Source organism: Crocodylus siamensis, chromosome 9, assembly GCF_052110815.1.
Source record: "Crocodylus siamensis isolate JL-2025a chromosome 9, ASM5211081v1, whole genome shotgun sequence".
Taxonomy (NCBI): Eukaryota; Metazoa; Chordata; order Crocodylia; family Crocodylidae; genus Crocodylus; species Crocodylus siamensis.
In genome coordinates this window covers 63,577,936-63,596,261 of record NC_143403.1, presented here as the reverse complement: position 1 = coordinate 63,596,261, position 18,326 = coordinate 63,577,936, and the positions used below count along the sequence as shown (strand labels likewise).

The following is an 18,326-nucleotide window of genomic DNA, read 5'->3' as shown; positions in this document are numbered from 1 at the left end:
CTGTTTTCTGCACAGTAGTCTACTACCTATGTAATTCCTCTTCTAGCCAATGTAAGGATGGGAATCTTAACTGTAGATTTTACCTAGGCGTATTCAGCATAACATCTATTAACTAGAAGTAAACCTGACCTTCTTTTTCTTTAAATAAATGCCGCAAATGAGAGAAGCTAGAAACATTTGTTACCTTTGGGCTGTGTAAACTGAGTAATGAGACATGCCAGTTACTCTGAACTTTATTACTTATATGCACTGACACCTTATTATTTCACAATAATCATAGGATACAGATACGTCTCTCTTTGATCTGATCGGCATAGAAAATAAAATGACTCATTATGAAGCACAAGTTTTACCAAAACAAAAGGTGACCAGAAAGCTTATTGAGGAAATCTACAGCTCACCACCACCTCTACCCAGACCCAACCCAGTGAAGCTCAAACCAAGCAGGTTTGTACAACTTTACAAGAAAATATTGTTGGCTAAAAGCAAGGATTTAATATTGGTGACATGTTTGAGATGTGGTTAGTCACTGGTTCTTATCTGTATTTGGTTGAAGAGTTCATATTACTTCCAAAATATTTACTCATGAAACTGGTTCTGGTAGTGTATTAGATTAGTTGGGACCACATCATGCCCTAGTTATTTCATTACTCTTGTATTGCACAATTTAGCCTCCTTGTTCTCTAAGCTGTGGATATTGGCTTACTCAAGTGCATTTATGATGCTCTATATTTGGAAGTAAATCAGGGTTTGATGACAGCAGCGTGGTGGCTCTGACGAAAAGCCAGATTTTTACTGTGGCATGACATAACACGGTGTCATGATGTGGGTATGGTTTTTTGAAACACATGGCTCAGTTCTACTTTGACTCAGTTTGTGGCTTGCCAAATTTTTCCTTTAGCCTGTAGTGTGATATATTTCACATTCATATAGAGAGAGAGAGAGCATCTAGTTCTAGGAAACTGAAAGTATGTCTTTTTTCTGTATTAGTAGGTAGTTTGCAAGTCCTTTGGGCATATAGCTATGGCTACGATTGCATAAGGAATAGTTAAGTGACATAAAATGTAACAATATTTCTTGTGAACCTGGTTTTAATCTGCAGCATCTTGAAGTTGTAAAGCTTCTCTTTCTGGACATGGGGCATCCCTCTGAAAGCCTTGTGATGGCCCCTTTCTTTTTCCTGCTTGCAGATTAGGTGATTGAAGTTGATCGCCATTTTAATTATTCTGCACATGTCACGGTTATAGGTTTCCCTGGTAGCAGTGGCAGCCTTTTTCTCTTTTTTTTTCCCTGTTTTTTTTTTCTTTCTGCCAGTTGCATCCTTGCCCACAGGGTTTTAAAGATTAGTAATGAGCTGAATCACGTTTTTACTCAGTGTTTTGCTGTTGCTGCTGCTGCTGCTTGGAAAAGCCAAGAATAAGAGCAGCATCAGTAGAAGCTAAAGACTCGGGGGAAAACAGCATTACAGCAACGTGAAACAATTCTTTTTTTTTTTGGTTTTTTAAGAAAAGTTTGAATTATATAGGAATTAATCAGTGACCTAGATTGTCACATTCTTCAGGGAAGGCATTTCACTGAGGGGGAGATGAATGAATTTGTAGAGGTTTGGGTTAAGCAACTTGTCTGAAGCTTTTATTTCACATATCATTTTCAGGTTGTTTCAACCAGTTCAGTATGGACAGAAGCCTGAGGGAAGAACTGTTGTTTTTCCAAGCGCTCAAGTACAACGCACAGTGACCACAGCTACAGTAACTCAGCAGGGACAAGTCCGAGGGAGATCTCCCATTGCAACGGTTTCTGCAAACCAAGGTAAGAAGAACAGTATTTCTGCTTTGGTTGCCGAAACCTCTTAATACACTGATATGTGTTAGTATGTTAATAGAACTCTTCTTTCCTCTAGCTTAATGGTCTAGAATACTAATGGCTCTTAAAACAGAGATGCAAACCAACTAATTGCCAGTAAATTTTCCCACTAGTTGCTACTGTATGATCTATTGGTGTAGTGCAAAGCTAAGCTTGGTGTAGCCTAATTGTGATAATGCATGGAATATCCTGTGGCCCAGTTGGCTTTTAAACCCTGATTGTATTTAATGTTCTGCCCAATTTAGGAGTTTGTGTATGCTTTTAGTCTTTTAAAACATACTTACTGATTGTATAATGTGAAAATAGGCTAGAGGGATAAATATGGGTAGAAATCCCAGTCTGTAAGGAAAAGCCATTCCTTTAGCTATTTTAATATCCTCTTGGAAGGTTTCTTTTTAATGCAGGGTGTTTAAAACAGTGGAGTTAAGACCTCTAACAGCTTGCACAAACAAACCTTATTGATTGCAGCCGCAGCCGCACAGTTTCAGACAACTCAGGCTTCCACCAGTGCTCCAAGACACCAGCCAGCAGCGACCTTCACCACAGCAACTAGCACAGCCAATCCTGTGAAACAGCGGGGTCAGACCACTGCACAGGCCTCACAGCTAGGCCAGACCCAGCCACAGGCCCCCTCGCACACCATCCAACAAAGTGTGCTGCCTCAGAGGCTGGTACTGACCTCTCAGGCCCAGGCACGGTTGCCTAGTAAGTGGCCTCCCCTTTCAAGGTTTCTCCCACCTTCTTACTACAATGAGGTTAAGTTACTAGGCACCCTAAAATGTGTACAGAATCATTGTTTTTTTCACTCTTCTGATTAGCCTTGCTCACGACATTGTTTATGACCAAGGACAATCAAAAATTGGATAAGAAACAATAGCATTGCTGTGGACATAAATTAGTGGTGTCAACTTAATCTCCTATTTCTGCATGTTTCTTCTGCTGGCAAGACTTCCTTCAGACCAAATGTTTTAGCTCTGTCCTAATTATTCTTTCCATATTAAACACTAATCCATCTGCTAAAAGGCCTCTCTCGCAGAGACAAAAGTCGCAACTGTTAGGCAGAGAAAAGCAATAAGGCTTTGCTTTAAGGTTGTATGTGCATTGCCTATTAGCATGTATGTAGAATACTGAGCACTGATGTATTAATTTTATCTCTGGGGTAATGCACTGCCTTTACAAAAGCTATGTGTTTGTGCTGGCCTTTTCTAAATAATTTAATACTTGATGCTTCTATGCGTGTAACCTTACTGTTTTTAAATCATAAAAAGCTTCTGGTACGTATTGTGTTAAAGCTTTTTTCATTTGTCTCAGTGCAGCAAATTTTAATCTCAGAGCTGTATATAAAATGCACTCACTATATTTTGTGTGAATATTTTGTCGTCTCTTTAAATCTTTCTCAGCGCTCTTGAAAAGGCAGTGGAAATCACTTTAATGTCTCTTCCTGTTCTGTTACAAAGTGTCACATGAGTTTTCAGGTAGCTCTTACACCTTTTGCTTATAAAAGTGGAAGGATCACTTCTAAAACATTGACGTTTTAGTTCTAAATGATCGGTTTCTTTCCAGTTCATCCAACAAACTCAAAGTAATACCTGCTGAACTTTTATATGACACTTTTACTGCACTAAATAGAATTATGCATGGAAGGTGCTTCAGCACCAATTTACTAACCAAAACTGAGAATTGCAAAAGCCAAAGGACCATCTTTAATGCATATTTCCCTCCTTTACAGGTGGTGAGGTAGTAAAAATAGCCCAACTGGCCTCCATAGCAGGAGCTCAAGGCAGAATCGCTCAGCCAGAGACACCTGTAACACTGCAGTTTCAAGGGAATAAATTTACTTTATCACATAGCCAACTGCGTCAGCTCACTGCGGGGCAGCCTCTGCAGCTGCAAGGTACTCAGTTTCAGACCGTGGGTTTTCCAGTGCTGATGTGTTAGGTCATTGGAATGGGGAATACTGCATGTACTTGAACCAGATTTGAAAAAGGAGATTTCCCCCTTGCCCCTTAGTAACGTAGTTTATTGTTATCTGTTCACTGTATGCGACAGGCAGGGTAGATTTCACTTAAAAATATGCTAACATTGCACTACATAGAAGAGATAGCTGCTGTGTATTAAAACATTATATTTGAATATTTACTTCATGGATATGTGCCAAAATGTGTCCAGTGCAAATAGAATGAACCAGTGCATTATTATTTAGTCAGCACAAAATTGTTTTAGTTTGGAGTCAGGCAGAGAAGGTAGGGCAGGGGGCAGAGATGCAAGTACCACGGTCTGTTCCCTAAGTGGCGGCAGCAGCTGAAGTTTGGCTGACTGGCAGCCATAGCTGCCATTCTTATGACCCTTCTACATGGGAATCTGGAGCAGAGGGCACCTTAGAGATGTGTAACACTACTGGTAGGGAGCTCCTGAGAGACTAATTGGTTCAGAGAGGCATCTGCCTTCATTGGCAACTACCTACCACATTTACTTGAATCTAAGATGACATTGAATTTAAGATGATCCCCCTCCCCAGTGATTTAGATTCTGTGTGTGGAAAATGTTATTTGTTATAATTTTCCAGGTATAGAATCTAAGTATTGGAAAGTTGTCTTGAATTCGTCTTGCTGGCCCACCCCAGCTCCCCTACTGCTACATATGGGAAAGCAGTGGCTGGGGGAGTCACGTGGCTGGGGATGGGGGGGGTTGTCAGGCAACCCCCTTACCCTCTGCCCCCTCTTCTTCCCCATGCAGCCTTTCTGCCCCATTTCCCCCCCCTCCCCCCCCCCCCCCCCAACTCTCCAGTCTCTACCTCTTCCTCTCTACACCTCCCCTCTTACAGCCAGATGCTGCTTGTTACTTGGGCTCTGATCCATCCTGGAGCACAGTGGGTAAGTTCAACCCTTGCTGGCCATGCAGCAGTGTTGACACTGTTGACTGACTTAATAGGCAGTGCAGCAGTATTGCTGCTACTGATTGGCTGGGCAGCGGACAGAGTTTCTATGTGCTCCATGCCCTGCAGGGAACCCAGTCCAAGCTGGAGTTGAGCTGCATCTTGCAGTAAGGTGGGGAATGTGTGGGGGGGCAAAAGCTGCAGAGGGAAAGTAGAGGGGCCAGAGTCAGAGCTACAGTGGCTGCCTGCTTCCCCCTCTATTTTGTACAGGGAACTGTAAGATGAGGGGCTTTTTTCCCCCATGCTGACTTGGGGAAAAACTTTTAGATTTCAGTAAATATGGTACTTTGTCAGCTGGTACAAATGGACCGGCAGAAAGTAAAAAGATGTTATACAGAAAGGAAAGGGACAAGAGGAGGGGATGCTGCTAGGAGAGGTAATGAGTGGATTGATTGGATTAGTTAATAAGGCAGTTAACATCTGGAGTTATGCCAGAATAAGCAGGCAGAACTTCAGCTGCAGACAAAATTGATCCACAACAGATTACCTAACTCTAATTCCAACCAAGCTACCAGGCCTTGCTAAAGACCCAAATGCCAGTTGTGTTCCCTCATCACCATAGACTGGGTCATCCCTGGACTGAGCAATAAAAATGATAATGTCTGCTGTTCTTTCTGTTTAAAACTAGGTAAATTGGATGGCACAAAATTCAAGACATGTTTAGTTAGAAGTGGTGCTACAGAAACTGTTAATGTTGATCTCTGTTTTAACCCAACCCCTGCCCTGTGCTGTGTCTCCAACTTAGACAGTTTTTGATCAGAAATAGCCTCTCTATAGCTCCGATTTTGGAGCTTCCTACTATGTGAATTCCCAGATTGTGGCAGAACTGGAAAACCTGCCTGGTTGTGAAAGGGGTGGGTTGGCTTGGACATAGGCCAAAAAAAGAAAATATAAGTGAGTAAGCAAAGCAGTGGGATTTGAGTTGCTTTTTCCAAGTTTTAGAATGATTGTGTCTTTCAGAACCTCTTCCTAAGTCTAGATATTTCTGTGCACAATTTAGAGAAAACTGAAGCGGTTTTTAATTTTTGACCTGACAAGCAGTCTACTGTGTTCGGTCACTTTGGATTAGATTCCCCAGAACATGATGCTTGATCTGTTTCAATAACCCGTTCTGCTGGAGAATCAGGGTTGGAAGAAGGCTATCTAGTCTAAGCCCTGCACTGATGATGGAGGCACTGTTCCTAAACCATCCCAAGAAGACTCTTGACTCTCTTCTATTTCATCAAGTCTAACTTTTTTTTCCTTTAAATTAAACTCTGCCATTGCAGGAAGTGTCCTTCAGATTGTTTCAGCACCAGGCCAGCAGTATTTGAGACCTCAGGGTCCAGTTGTCATGCAGACCGTTTCTCAACCTGGAACTGTTCAAAATGCTTTGAATGCATTGGGAAACCAGCATCAAGCAGGCATGCCAGCTTCTGCAGCAGTAACTCAGCCAGGTAGGTATTTTGTCTTCAAAGAATGTCTCCACTTAGACATTTTACAGCAAACCTGCTTCTGAATAACAGGTACCAGTGTCAGTTCAAAAAAAAGGAAGTGGTGTTCCTGTTTCGTTCAGAAGTGCTGGGAAATATGTGACCTAATGGGAAATTTGCACAGACCCTTAGAAGAAAGCTGAGTAGAATAGGTGCAAGGCTTGACTCATGATCACAGACATTGCAACTGTATTTACATGGTCAGAATTTCTCAGCACCAGAGCTGCATCTCATAAACCATTTTGTCCAGAATGGTAAAATGTGAATTTAAATTATTAGCTGCTTTTCAAAATGATAATTTCTGTTGTATGAAGAGGTGGCAGATGGTCTTATGCTCTCTTTTTCCTACAGTGATTACTTCTCCATCCGCTTTTTCCCTTGCTTTTTCTGATTCACCTATTTTTTTCCTGTGCCTCTGTAAAAATACAAGTTAGGTTTTGTCCACTGTATTAACTTGATCAAGGCTGCTGACAGATGTGAAAAAAACCCAAACAAACCGCACTTTACTGGAAGAGGCAGCATGTTAATTTAACCCAGCTCTGCAGCATCTGTATAAATTGCACGCTTCAGTGGGGCTTTTTTGGCGCTTTTAGCTAATAGCTGATTGAATCAGCTATTAGCTAAAAACGCCAAAAAAGCCCTGCTGAAGCACCTGTTCTGCACAGATGTTGGGTGAACTGGATCAAACTAACACAGTGCTTCTTTTGGGCATGTGCTGTGCTTGGCGTGGGGGTGCACGGAGTTTTAAAGTGAAGGGGTTTTTGTTGTTTTGTTTTAATGTCTAAGCAGCCTAAGATGTTAAAGGGAGAAACACTTGATAACTGTCTGTCTGGTGGGATGCCTTCAGGGCAAAGCAGTACGGTACTGTTCAACAGGAAGTACGATGCTAGGTACTTGTACATTAGGAGTGACTACTTGCTGTAATCACCTTTAGACTGAAAGCCATTTGGAAAACCAAAGGATGTTTTTTCTGCTCCTTTTTTTGCTGCATTTACATGGCCCTGAAGTTTAGCCTCTTTTGTGCAACGTAGGACTGGGGAATGAAACCTCCACAGCAGTACTTTCAAGGTCCAGCTCTAGGGAGGGAAAAGATATCAGAGACTGTGGCACAGGGTGGAAGATCTGTAGCTTAATATTTCATCCCTCAGCTTGTGATTGTCATATTGCAAATGCTCTTAATATTGTCAAAGGCCTCCAAGAAAGTTAGTTAGTTCAGGGCTACCAATTTAAAGTAAAAAAGGGAACTGTTTTCTTTTATATTGAAAGAGAGCCCAATTAAAACTTATCTTTCAGATATATTCTTGGACTTTGACATTTTTGTGTGAAATACTAGAAGAAAACTATGGCTGCAGGATCTACAGTGTAGATTATTGCCTAGTGTTTCTGTATTGAGGAAATACATGCATTCTGGAAGCTTACATTAGCGGTCTGCTAACTGTAAAGATGTGAAATGTGAAGCCATCCTGTACTTGCTTTATAGTTGATTATTCCTCCTAATTGTATAATATATTTGGCACAGATTGCACTAATTAAGTTGGGTATAATTGTTCATTAGTGTATTGATTCAGCACTGAAAATACAGCTTCATATTGAATCACAGAGTGGTGTGCTGTTTTTCTACTGAAAGTATTCAGTGCCTGTGAGCAATGTGTGCCAATTGGGGTAGGAAATTATACATCCTACCAGGAAAACAATAACAAAACAGTGTTGTTAATTTGCCACTGGGTTGAATACTGTCCTTGGTATTACTTGAAGCTTTGATTATATTCCTTGTACTGTGTCGTGTGCTGGTAGTTCATTCAGTTAGCTCTTCTAGAGAAGCACACACAAGCAATTGCATTCATAGAAAGGCTGCAAAAAGAACCAGAGATGTTGTGGAAAAATGTGTATTTCCGTTTGCATAATAATGGAAATATTCTGTTTAATCTTATGCTTACTGAATTGATTAATAGAAAGGAGGTGTAATGAGTATGAGTTCACGAGGCTAATTATGACAGCAAGTTTTTTCTGACCTAAAGCCACTATTCTTTTGCTTTCTTAAAAAAAACCAAACCAGTAGTAATGGACATATACGAAAATTGCAAATGGCATGGTTTTTATGTAGTGAAAACAGCAGGTGTTGTATAAGCAAAGCAACAACAGCATGTTGTGTTTCTCAGAAATGTTGACTGCACATCAACTAAGATTTCAGAATGGGGTAAACAATCTCAATAATACACTGACTAGCTGCTGGGTGGGTGAGTAGCTTTTGAGTGACATTAAATATGCAGGGACAAAGAAGGAATGCAGCTAAATAATTGTGATGTTAGAAGCAGGATCAAACAGGCTTCTAACCTTCTTAGAAGCCAGCTATTTTGGCACAAGTTTTACTGACCTGAAGCTGCTGTCTCACTTAACTAGGGGCTCCAATATGCATGTGCAGAGCCTGCTCTGATGCACTGGAAATCCATCTGGAGCATGGAAATTGACCCTCTCCAGCAGCTTTTTGCGTCATGTGCATCAGCGTCCCAGCGCATCTCCACACTTAAAAAAATGGCAGCGGGCACTTTGAAACAAAATACGTTTGAGCTCTAATTCAAAGCGCCCTGCTGCCATTTTTTTCAGCACGGGGATGCTGATGCACATAGCGCGTGGGCGCTTTTAATTAGTGCAGCTTGCTGATTAAAGCACCTGGCACTGCATCTTGCAGCACATGTGGAAATGCCCCATGTGCCTACCATTTAACTCTGGTAGGAACAGTACATTGTGGGTAGTAGCTGGTAAATGAACATAAATTTCTGAATTTGGGAATCAATGCTTGCTACTTCAAATCTGTCATCTTCACAGCACAAGAAGGAGAAATAGACAATAATTAAAATGTGAGTATTAAAAAAAAACTTGGGAGGGAAGAGATAAATTGGCAAGGCTACAAGATGAGTGCTTTCTATAGTAACAGAAGGTTTCATAGTGCCATGCTTAAGTAGTAAGAGAAGATAAATTAAACCCCTGGTAAGTAAGTGAGGGAAATCTAATGTCACTCAATACAAGCCCACTCCACCTGGCTGAATCTGTTTTGGTTCCAACGCTATATTCCTAGATTCATAGATGTTAGGGCTGGAAGAGACCTAGAAGATCAAGTCCAGCCCCTTGCCCCAGGGGCAGGAAGTCAGCTAGGGTCAAAGGATCCCAGCAAGATAAACATCCGAACGTTTCTTGAATGAGTCCAGAGTAGATGCCTGCACCACTTCTGGGGGGGAGTCTGTTCTGGGTCTTGGGGGCTCGGACCATAAAGGATTTTTTTCTTATGTCCAGCCTAAACAGTTTTGTAGGAGTTTATGACCTTGGTGCTTGCTTTTCCTTGGGGCGCTCTGGTGAACAGACATTCTCCCAGATCCTGATGTATACCCCTTATGTACTTATTAGCAGCCACCAGGTCTTCTGCACTTTTCCGGACTGAAGACTCCCATGGCTCTCAGCCTCTCTTCATAAGGCCTATTCTCTTGCCCTCTGATCATGTGCGTGGCTCTCCTCTGGACTCTCTCAAGCTTCTTGACATCCTTCTTGAATTGCGGAGCCCAGAATTGGATGCAGTACTCCAGCTGCGGCCTCACCAAGGCTGAGTACAGCAGAAGGATGACATCCTGAGATTTGCTTGAGACGCATCTATGGATGCAAGCCAGAGTTTGGTTTGCTTTGCTAGCTGCAGCATCACATTGGTGGCTCATGTTCATCTTGTGGTCAATCATGACCCCCAAGTCTCTTTCAGCAATAGTGCTAGCAAGCATAGCACTGCCCAGCCTGTAGGTGTGCTGTGGGTTTTTTTTCCTGAGGTGTAATACCTTACATTTTATCAGTATTGAACATGATCAGGTTAGTATCTGCCCACTTACTAGCTTTATCCAAGTCAGCCTGGATCACTAGCCTGTCCGCAGGTGTGGACGCTATGCCCCAAAGTTTAGTGTCATTGGCGAACTTAGCCATTGAGCTTTTGACACCAATGTCCACATTGTAGATAAAGATGTTGAAGAGAACAGGTCCAAGGACAGAGCCTTGGGGAACGCCGCTGGTCGTGGCACGCCATAATGATTTGCTATCATCGACCACTACTCTCTGGGTCTGACCTTGGAGCCAGTTTCCCAGCCATCAGACTGTGGTGTAGCCGAGGCCACAGTTGGCCAATTTTTCCATGAGGAGGTTGTAGGACACCAGATCAAAGGCTTTTTTTAAAGTCCAGATATATGGCATCAATGTTTCCTCCCTTGTGATATGTCACCTGGTCATAGAAAGAGACCAGGCAAGACCTACCCGCAACAGACCCATGCTGGCTATCCCTCAGGATGCTGCCTTCAGGCACCTTATCCAGAAGGGTCTCCTTGATAATTTTCTCCAGGATCTTACCAGGGATTGAGGTCAAGCTGATTGGCCTGTAATTCCCAGGATCTAATTTCCACCTTTTCTTGAAGATGGATACCACATTGGCCTTCTTCCATTTTTCAGGTACTTCACCTGAGTGCCATGAGTTTTTGAATATTTTTGCCAATGATTGGGCTATGACACCTGCCAGTTCCTTGAGTATCCTAAGGTGTAATCTGTCAGGACCAGCTGACTTGAAGGTGTCCAGCCTCTCAAGGTGATCCTTTATTAGATCAACACCGATGCTTGGTATAAGTACGCCCTCACCTTTTGTAACCATAAGAACTTCTTACTTTGGTTCTGTCCTGTGGACAAATGAATTACCATCTCACTAACAGATAAGTAGATCAACTGAGAAAGACAGTAGGTGAAAAGCCTTTTTTCCAAGTAGAAATTTAAATGGACTAAATGCTTGTAGTACAACTGTGGTATTAATATAATCAGTTTAATTTTTGGTGCTGTAGTGAAGCTTCTTGGTTTCTTTGTGACTGGGCTGGCTTCCAAAATCGTGAAAAGCAAGAGCTGTCCCCTACACTTGCCTTTCCCCAACCACGAAACAGTGTGTAGTCATGTTGCAACAGAGGAATCTTTGAAAGAAGCTTGTCACAGAAATAATGAGGACCTACATTCTGTTACTATTCTAGTCTAGCCAGGGTGGGTGGCATCTGACAGCTCTTGGGTGCTCCTTTTGTAGCTAGCTTGGATTATTATAATTTTTTTTTTTTAAAGAGCTGCTGTAAACATTTGTAGGCTGCTTGAATTGTAACAAGCTTGGCTTGGAATAGTAGATGACCATAAACGCTGAGAGGTTGTGTGCTATGATAACCTCGTGTGTCTGCAAGTGTGTGTGTTTGTAAAATGTCACCCTGCCTGGAAGATGTTTGTCTCAAAAAGGAGATATAAACACATGGTTTATCCTCAGTTTGTATTCCAGGTCGAACAGCAGTTACTAGCTTAACATCTGGTGACACAGGATCAGCATTAAAACCTGCTCTTGCCCATGGAGGACAATCACAGGTAATTCAAAATTATTTTGCTGTGTTAACCCAACGATTTTTGAGATTAATGGCATATTCTTTATGCTGTATTAATACTTCACTCCACTAGTTCAAGGTTGTAATTTACAATCTAATTAAATAAAACAGGAACAATTAGCAGTTTGGGGTTGGGGGGGTTTCCCCAGTATTTCAGACCTGTTAAACTTAGTGGGCTGTGGATTGTTGGTGAAAATGTATTTTAGTTGTAAACTACTACATGCTAGTATTTTAGTATATAGTAAATGGATTTCTTTCTGAATAGCAGACAAGGTTTTACATAAAAAAAAAAAAAAAATGGAAACATGTTTTAAAGACAGTTTCCTTCAGTTGTGGAAAAAATGATTTGAAAACTGTTAGATTGTCTGTATGCTTCCAAAAGTCAGGCTGCTTGGTGAGATAACTACGTACGTACATACGTAAGCTTTCTCACCATCTTTTTACAGGTTTTCCTGAAATCATCACGCCTTCAAAACTGTGTTGAGTAAGATTTAAATAATATATATGTGATATTCTATCTTCACACTTTCATACAGAAATTAAATTGTTATATGCATGTTGGGTATATTAATAACTACGTTTATTCAGTCATCAGCATATTCATCCTGTGCAAAATATATAAAAATTAGGTGAGAGAGCAAATATTTATTGGTTTGGGAAAAAACTTGCACAGGATGAATAAATATAAATATAAATGAATGAACATAGTTATGAATATACCCAGCATGAACACAACAATTTAATTTCTGTTTGAAAGTGTGAAGATAGAATGTAAACTTAAAAAATGAGAACATTCAAAATTTAAGATGAAAAATAAGCCAACAAATTGGATCATGCTCTTCACATTATGTGTTAAATTTAAGTCCTTGTTGAGTGGACCCAACTGACTATGCTAATTTAGCATGTGAATGATATACAGCAGGGATCGGCAGCCCCCAGCACACGTGCCAACTAGTGGCATGCAGAGACATTTTCCCTGGCATGCAAGGAGGTGTGCGAGGAAATGATTTAAATTTTTTTTTTTTTAAGTTACTGCTCTGGGCTCTCCTGAACAGCCACAGATGCCAGCACTGTGGTAGGCACCGGGGGAGGAATCAGGACATAAAAAGAACATAACAGGGTCGCAGTCTGCTGATTCTGCCCCTGTCCCCAGGCTGTGCCCCGCAGTGCGGTTTGGCCCCTAGAGGGAGATGGGGGGAGGTGGGGAGGGGAGAGCGGGATGGGGACTCAGGCAGGTACTGTGCGGGACTGCTGTGGGCAGGTGGGCGAGCCCTGGGCCCAGGCAGATTGATGCTCTGTCCCACCCTGGGAGGCAGTACCGGGGTGCTGAGTGCTGAGGCTGGTCAGTCAGGGCAAGTGCTGTGCCTGGCATGCACGGGGCCGAGGCGGGAGCCCCCTGAGCCTGGCATGCTGCCCCGGCCAGGCAGCATCCCCTCGCGGGCAGGGAGGCTGCGCCCCATCCCTGCAGAGCTGTGCAGGTCAGACCAGGCCCCACCTTGGGTGCCACTGGGCAGCCCCACTGTGGCCTGAGTCTGCAGAGCCCTGGGGCAGACCCTCCTGCCCACCCGGCCCCCACTGAGGAGAGCTGGCAGGGGTCATCGCAGAGCCCTTGGCCTGGCTGTACGAGCATTCGTGGTCATCTGGCCAGCTGCGGAGGGACTGGAAACTAGCTCATGTCCCAATTTTTAAGGAAGGGAGGAAGGAGGACCCAAGTAACTATAGGCCCGAAGCCTCACCTCGGTGCTTGGGAAGATCTTGGAGAGAATCATCAAGGAGCACGTTTGTGGGGGGCCTGCAGGGGAAATCATGCTCAGGGGCAATCAGCATGGGTTCATCAATGGCAGGTCCTGCCTGACCAACCTGATTGCCTTTTATGACCAAGTAAATAAATCCTTGGATGATGGGGTCACTGTGGACGTAGTCTTTCTAGACTTTAGGAAGGCCTTTAACACTGTCTCTCACCCCATCCTCATCAGTAAATTAGGCGACTCTGTCACTGATGCCTATGCATTTGGATGGGTAAAAAACTGGCTGATGGCGTGCACCCAGAGAGTAGTGGTGGACGGGTCGTACTCAGCCTGACAAGATGTGAGAAGTGGGGTCCCCCAGGGCTCGGTCCTCAGGCCCGTGCTGTTTAACATCTTCATCAACGACTTGGACGAGGGGGTTGAAAGCACGCTGTCCAAGTTTGCTGATGACACTGAGATGTGGGGCGAGGTGGGCACACTTGAAGGGAGAGAGAGGCTGCAACTAGATTTAGACTACAAAAGTGGGCAGATGAGAATAGGATGGGGTTCAGCGTAGACAAATGCAGGGTGCTGCACCTTGGGACAAGGAATCCACAGCATACATACAGGCTGGGGAGCTCCCTCCTTGAAAGCACAGAGGCAGAAAGGGATCTTGGAGTCATTATTGACGCCAAGACGAACATGAGCCGCCAATGCCAGACTGCAGCCAGCAAGGCCAGCCATATCTTGTCATGCATCCAAAGGTGCATCTCAAGCCAGTCCCGAGAGGTGATCCTCCCTCTCTAGGCGACTGGTCAGGCCGCAGTTGGAGTACTGAGTCCAGTACTGGGCACTGCACTTTAAAAAGGATGTGGCCAGCCTGGAGAGAGTTCAGAGGAGGGTCACCCACTTGGTGAGAGGGCAGCAAGACAGGTCCTATGAGGAGAGACTGAGGGAGCTGAACCTGTTCAGCCTCAGCAAGAGGAGGCTGAGGGGGGACCTGGTGGCTGCCTACAAATTCATCAGGGGAGATCAACAGCAAATAGGAAGAGCCCTTTTCTCCCCAGCACCACCTGGGGTGACGAGGAACAATGTTAATAAGCTAATAGAGAATAGGTTTAGGTTAGAGGTCAGAAGGCAATATTTTACAGTTAGGGTGGCCAGAATCTGGAACCAATTTCTTAGGGAAGTGGTCCTCACCCCTACCTTGGGCAAATTCAGAAAAAGGTTAGATGGTCACCTGTCTGGGGTCTTGTGAGCCCAGCATTCATTCCTGCCTGTGGCGGGGGGTCAGGCTAGACGATCTGATCTGGTCCCTCCTGACCCTAGCTACTATGAACATCTCCTTCGACTGCTCCTTCCCAAGGGCCCCGCCAGGCCAGGCTGCTCGCGGTGCCTCCCCCATGCCTGCTCCTCCCTGCGCCTCTCTTCCTTTCTCTCCCTCTCGCTCCTCTTCCCTCCCCCCTCTCTTTCCTATCTCTCCTCTCTCATCACAACATGCTTACCAAAAAAGAATACACAAGAATAAAGGCAGTTTATGAAGTTTTTATTGTCACCAGGTTTAGAATTTTTAGAAAACCTGGTATTTACTGTAAAAAGGCAACATTTATGATGGTTAATCTTATTAATATGCAGTATGTCCTGCAATGTACCCCCTCCCCAGTTTTGTTTTTCTGGTGTGCCAGCACCCCAGCACCTTACAAGGTAGATATTGTGGCTTTTTTGACACTTCGGCCAAAAAAGTTGCCTACCCTGATATACAGCATCTTTTATTTCTGCGACATTGTTTTAGGGTTGACGCTTTTATTCTAGCTTGGGCTCTTGTCATGATCATTATATGCTGCAAATAATTTTGTCAATTTTTCTTGGCAAAGGAATCACTTGAGGAGAAGAACAGGCTTCTCAAGGAGCGTCTGGACAGGATATTTTCGGGCAATGAGCGCCGTTGTTCCAGAGCCCCAATGTATGGCAAGGACCTGTTGGGGATTTGTTCTTTGATTGGCGAAAGAAAGATTTCTCAGCATTGTTCCCCTGGGGACAACAAATGGAGGTGGGCTGGCTTTGTGAACTGTTGCCTTTCTTCAAGTGCCTCAGGAGGCCCAAGTAACCCACTGCAAGATCTGATCTTGACATTGGATCAGCAACAGGAATCCCTGAAGGATTTTGTTAATAGGTAATTTGTGGTGTATGATTTTAGATTTCTACTAAAATGCATGGTTTCTAAACCAGTCCTTTCTGAATATCTGTGGGATTTCTTTTTTCTGTTTGTAGCTGATTCATTTTAGGCAACTTGATATTGTAGCATAAGACATACACTACTGAGCATTACACTGAGATATTAAATTTGCCTTTAGTGTTGGGTTTGAAGATCTTTTATAATAGAGTATCAGCTCTTAGATTGTTGTGGAGAGCAATACAACACTGAAGCTCAGTGCTGTTAGAATTAGAAAGAGAATCCCGCACTTCTTTTGTGTAGCTTACGGTAAAGTTAGTACAGTCTGTGCTGTTTCTTACCAGTGGGGTACAATACAGGGTACTATGGGAAGCTGATTTATACCTGGATTGTCCAGTGTTTTCTTTGAAAAGCAGTTGATTGATTGTCCCTGCCAGGAAAGCTCTATTTTTGATCTTGTTCATGTGGAAAACGCTCTGGTTCTTAAGCAAATTAATTCAGCCTCAGTTCATCAAATATCAAATAGAAGCTAAGTTTTAGTCTCTAGGCCAAAGACTCCTGCAAACTGTCCAGCTGCTCTCAGGAGTAAATTTCTATGCCTGCAGGTTTGGAGCCTTTGTTCTTGTGTAGCAAAATGTGGTTTAGCCCCTATCACAAATGATCTAAATAGTTGACAAAAGAAACCTACCTGAGACCTCTAATAATTAGCTGGATATGTTTACAAAACATATGTGGGCTTCCTAGATGTTAGAATAGAAATTGAATTATGCACTCATGCTGCAAGATTATTGCTAGCATTGATATGTAGCTGCTGCTTCTCCTGTGTGTTAAAATAAAGTTTTGCTGCATTTCGCAGGGCTCTATATGTGTTGCCAGCTGCAGTCGCTGCTCCACCATGTTTATATGTAGCAAATCCTCCCCCTTCATATAATCACAGAATGAAAGTCTTTAAGCACAATCTTAAGCAAAGGGTGGCTCCTTATTTACATCAACTACTACGGATCATGACTCCACATTTGCTACAGTTCCCTGATCTCCGACTCGTGCAGTACGATTCAGGTAAAGGAGGGCATTTGGCAGTATGATGCAAACCTGCTTTCTCTGGCAGGTGTTGAACATTTGGTACCTAGTCTTTACCCTTTCTTCTCCCTGAAACAGGGAAATTGGAAGCTCTTGCTGTCTTGCTTCAGAAGCTGAAATCTGAGGGACGTCGTGTGCTGATCTTGTCACAGATGATTCTGATGCTAGATATCCTGGAGCTCTTCCTGAACTTCCATTTTCTTACATTTGTGAGGATTGATGAATATGCCAACCAGGAGCAACGTCAGGTGAGGTTACTTGAGTCTGGGGATATGGCTTTACATGTTTGAGACTTTCGTGCACTGAAATGTGAAAGAGGGAACCAGCATTCACATTCTGACATAAATTGGAGATGAGATTTTCTTCCCATTTTCCTACCCATTACAGCTAGTGCAGATTTGTTTCAGTAGTGTCTCATGTTTCTGCTTCCTTTCCTCTTCCTCTCCCCCTGTAGGAATTGATGAAAAGCTTCAACCGGGACAAGCGCATTTTCTGTGCTATTCTTTCCTCCCACAGTCGTTCCACAGGAGTCAATCTTGTAGAGGCAGACACTGTTGTGTTCTATGATAATGATTTAAACCCAGTCATGGATGCAAAGGCTCAGGAGTGGTGCGACAGAATTGGGAGATGCAAAGACATCCACATATACAGGTAATGATTACATGGAGCAGCCTTTCTGTTGCGTTCTCTAGTGTAATATTAGTTAAACCAGGGATCACTGCTTTCTGACTTAGAAAAGCAAAAGCTAATATTTTATCTAATTAAGGAGAAAAATGACCGTATTAAATAAAAACATAGCTAATGATTATCATAACAGCTGTGTCATTTGTGAAACTTGTTTTCCATTCTGTAGCGTAGAAAAATTAAGTTAACAATCTTGTGGGTCTCTGACTTTTTCAAGGCAAATGCGTATTAATATTGTAATATTTTGAATAATGGAAAATTTTGTAATGGATATGTTTGAGGTCTTCCCTTCCTCCCTCACTCCCCCCCCCCCCACACTTCTTCCCCCCCCCCAATGTTATATTAACTGAAAGGAAAAATCATTTGGAAAAATCAATCAAAATAATCAGTGTTGTAGTAGTTCTTCTTCTTTTTTGTATATTTATGTGTAAATCACAAATCTTCACTAATAGCATTCCTTCTTTTTCTTACTTAATAAAAAACAAAGTTTTTGGGGAAGACAGACAGTCTGTTGTGATAAATCCAACATAAAATAAGATTATAGACAAATGTACTTTTTAACTGCTTTAAAAGGTTGTGGAGCGCTGCAGTTATGATCTAACATGATCTGCCTGCTACCGTAATGATACAAGTTACCCAAACTGCTGTAACTTTACTCCCGAATGAATTGGGCTTAAAGTTAGAATGGTTTTGGTAAGCTTTTATAGTTCCAGAAGCATGTAGATTAGCAGCTGAATTGTAACACTGTATTATTGCTACTTCGGTAGCAGTGCGTTTGTTGGGTCTAATTTGTTATATTTGCTAATTCATAAAGTGCAGCTTTACTCTGGCTACAAAGTGTTAGCTAGGACCATTTAATAGATTAGCCTAGTGCAGACAGTGCTGGAAGAGGTCAGTTTTAGTGTCTAATATCCTGTTTGGTTTTTGGATGGCATTTTGAGAACACTATAATAAATTTTCTCTTGT

General features: G+C 42.7%; 1 protein-coding gene across 17 annotated transcripts in view; it reads left to right on the top strand.

Moving 5' to 3' along the window:
* EP400 (E1A binding protein p400) overlaps positions 1-18,326 on the top strand; it is a 62,567-nt gene that overhangs the window by 26,990 nt on the left and 17,251 nt on the right. For 13 of the 17 annotated variants that reach the window (XM_090063789.1, XM_090063792.1, XM_090063788.1 and 10 more), the window contains 10 exons: positions 281-447; positions 1,655-1,809; positions 2,332-2,568; positions 3,593-3,757; positions 6,067-6,234; positions 11,585-11,679; positions 15,298-15,596; positions 16,453-16,655; positions 16,755-16,924; positions 17,131-17,327. In XM_090063789.1, coding sequence (XP_089919915.1) covers positions 281-447; positions 1,655-1,809; positions 2,332-2,568; positions 3,593-3,757; positions 6,067-6,234; positions 11,585-11,679; positions 15,298-15,596; positions 16,453-16,655; positions 16,755-16,924; positions 17,131-17,327 — 1,856 coding nt within the window. The remainder of the gene's footprint in view (positions 1-280; positions 448-1,654; positions 1,810-2,331; positions 2,569-3,592; positions 3,758-6,066; positions 6,235-11,584; positions 11,680-15,297; positions 15,597-16,452; positions 16,656-16,754; positions 16,925-17,130; positions 17,328-18,326) is intronic. The other 4 variants (XM_090063794.1, XM_090063793.1, XM_090063790.1 and 1 more) reach the window with 2 other exon arrangements.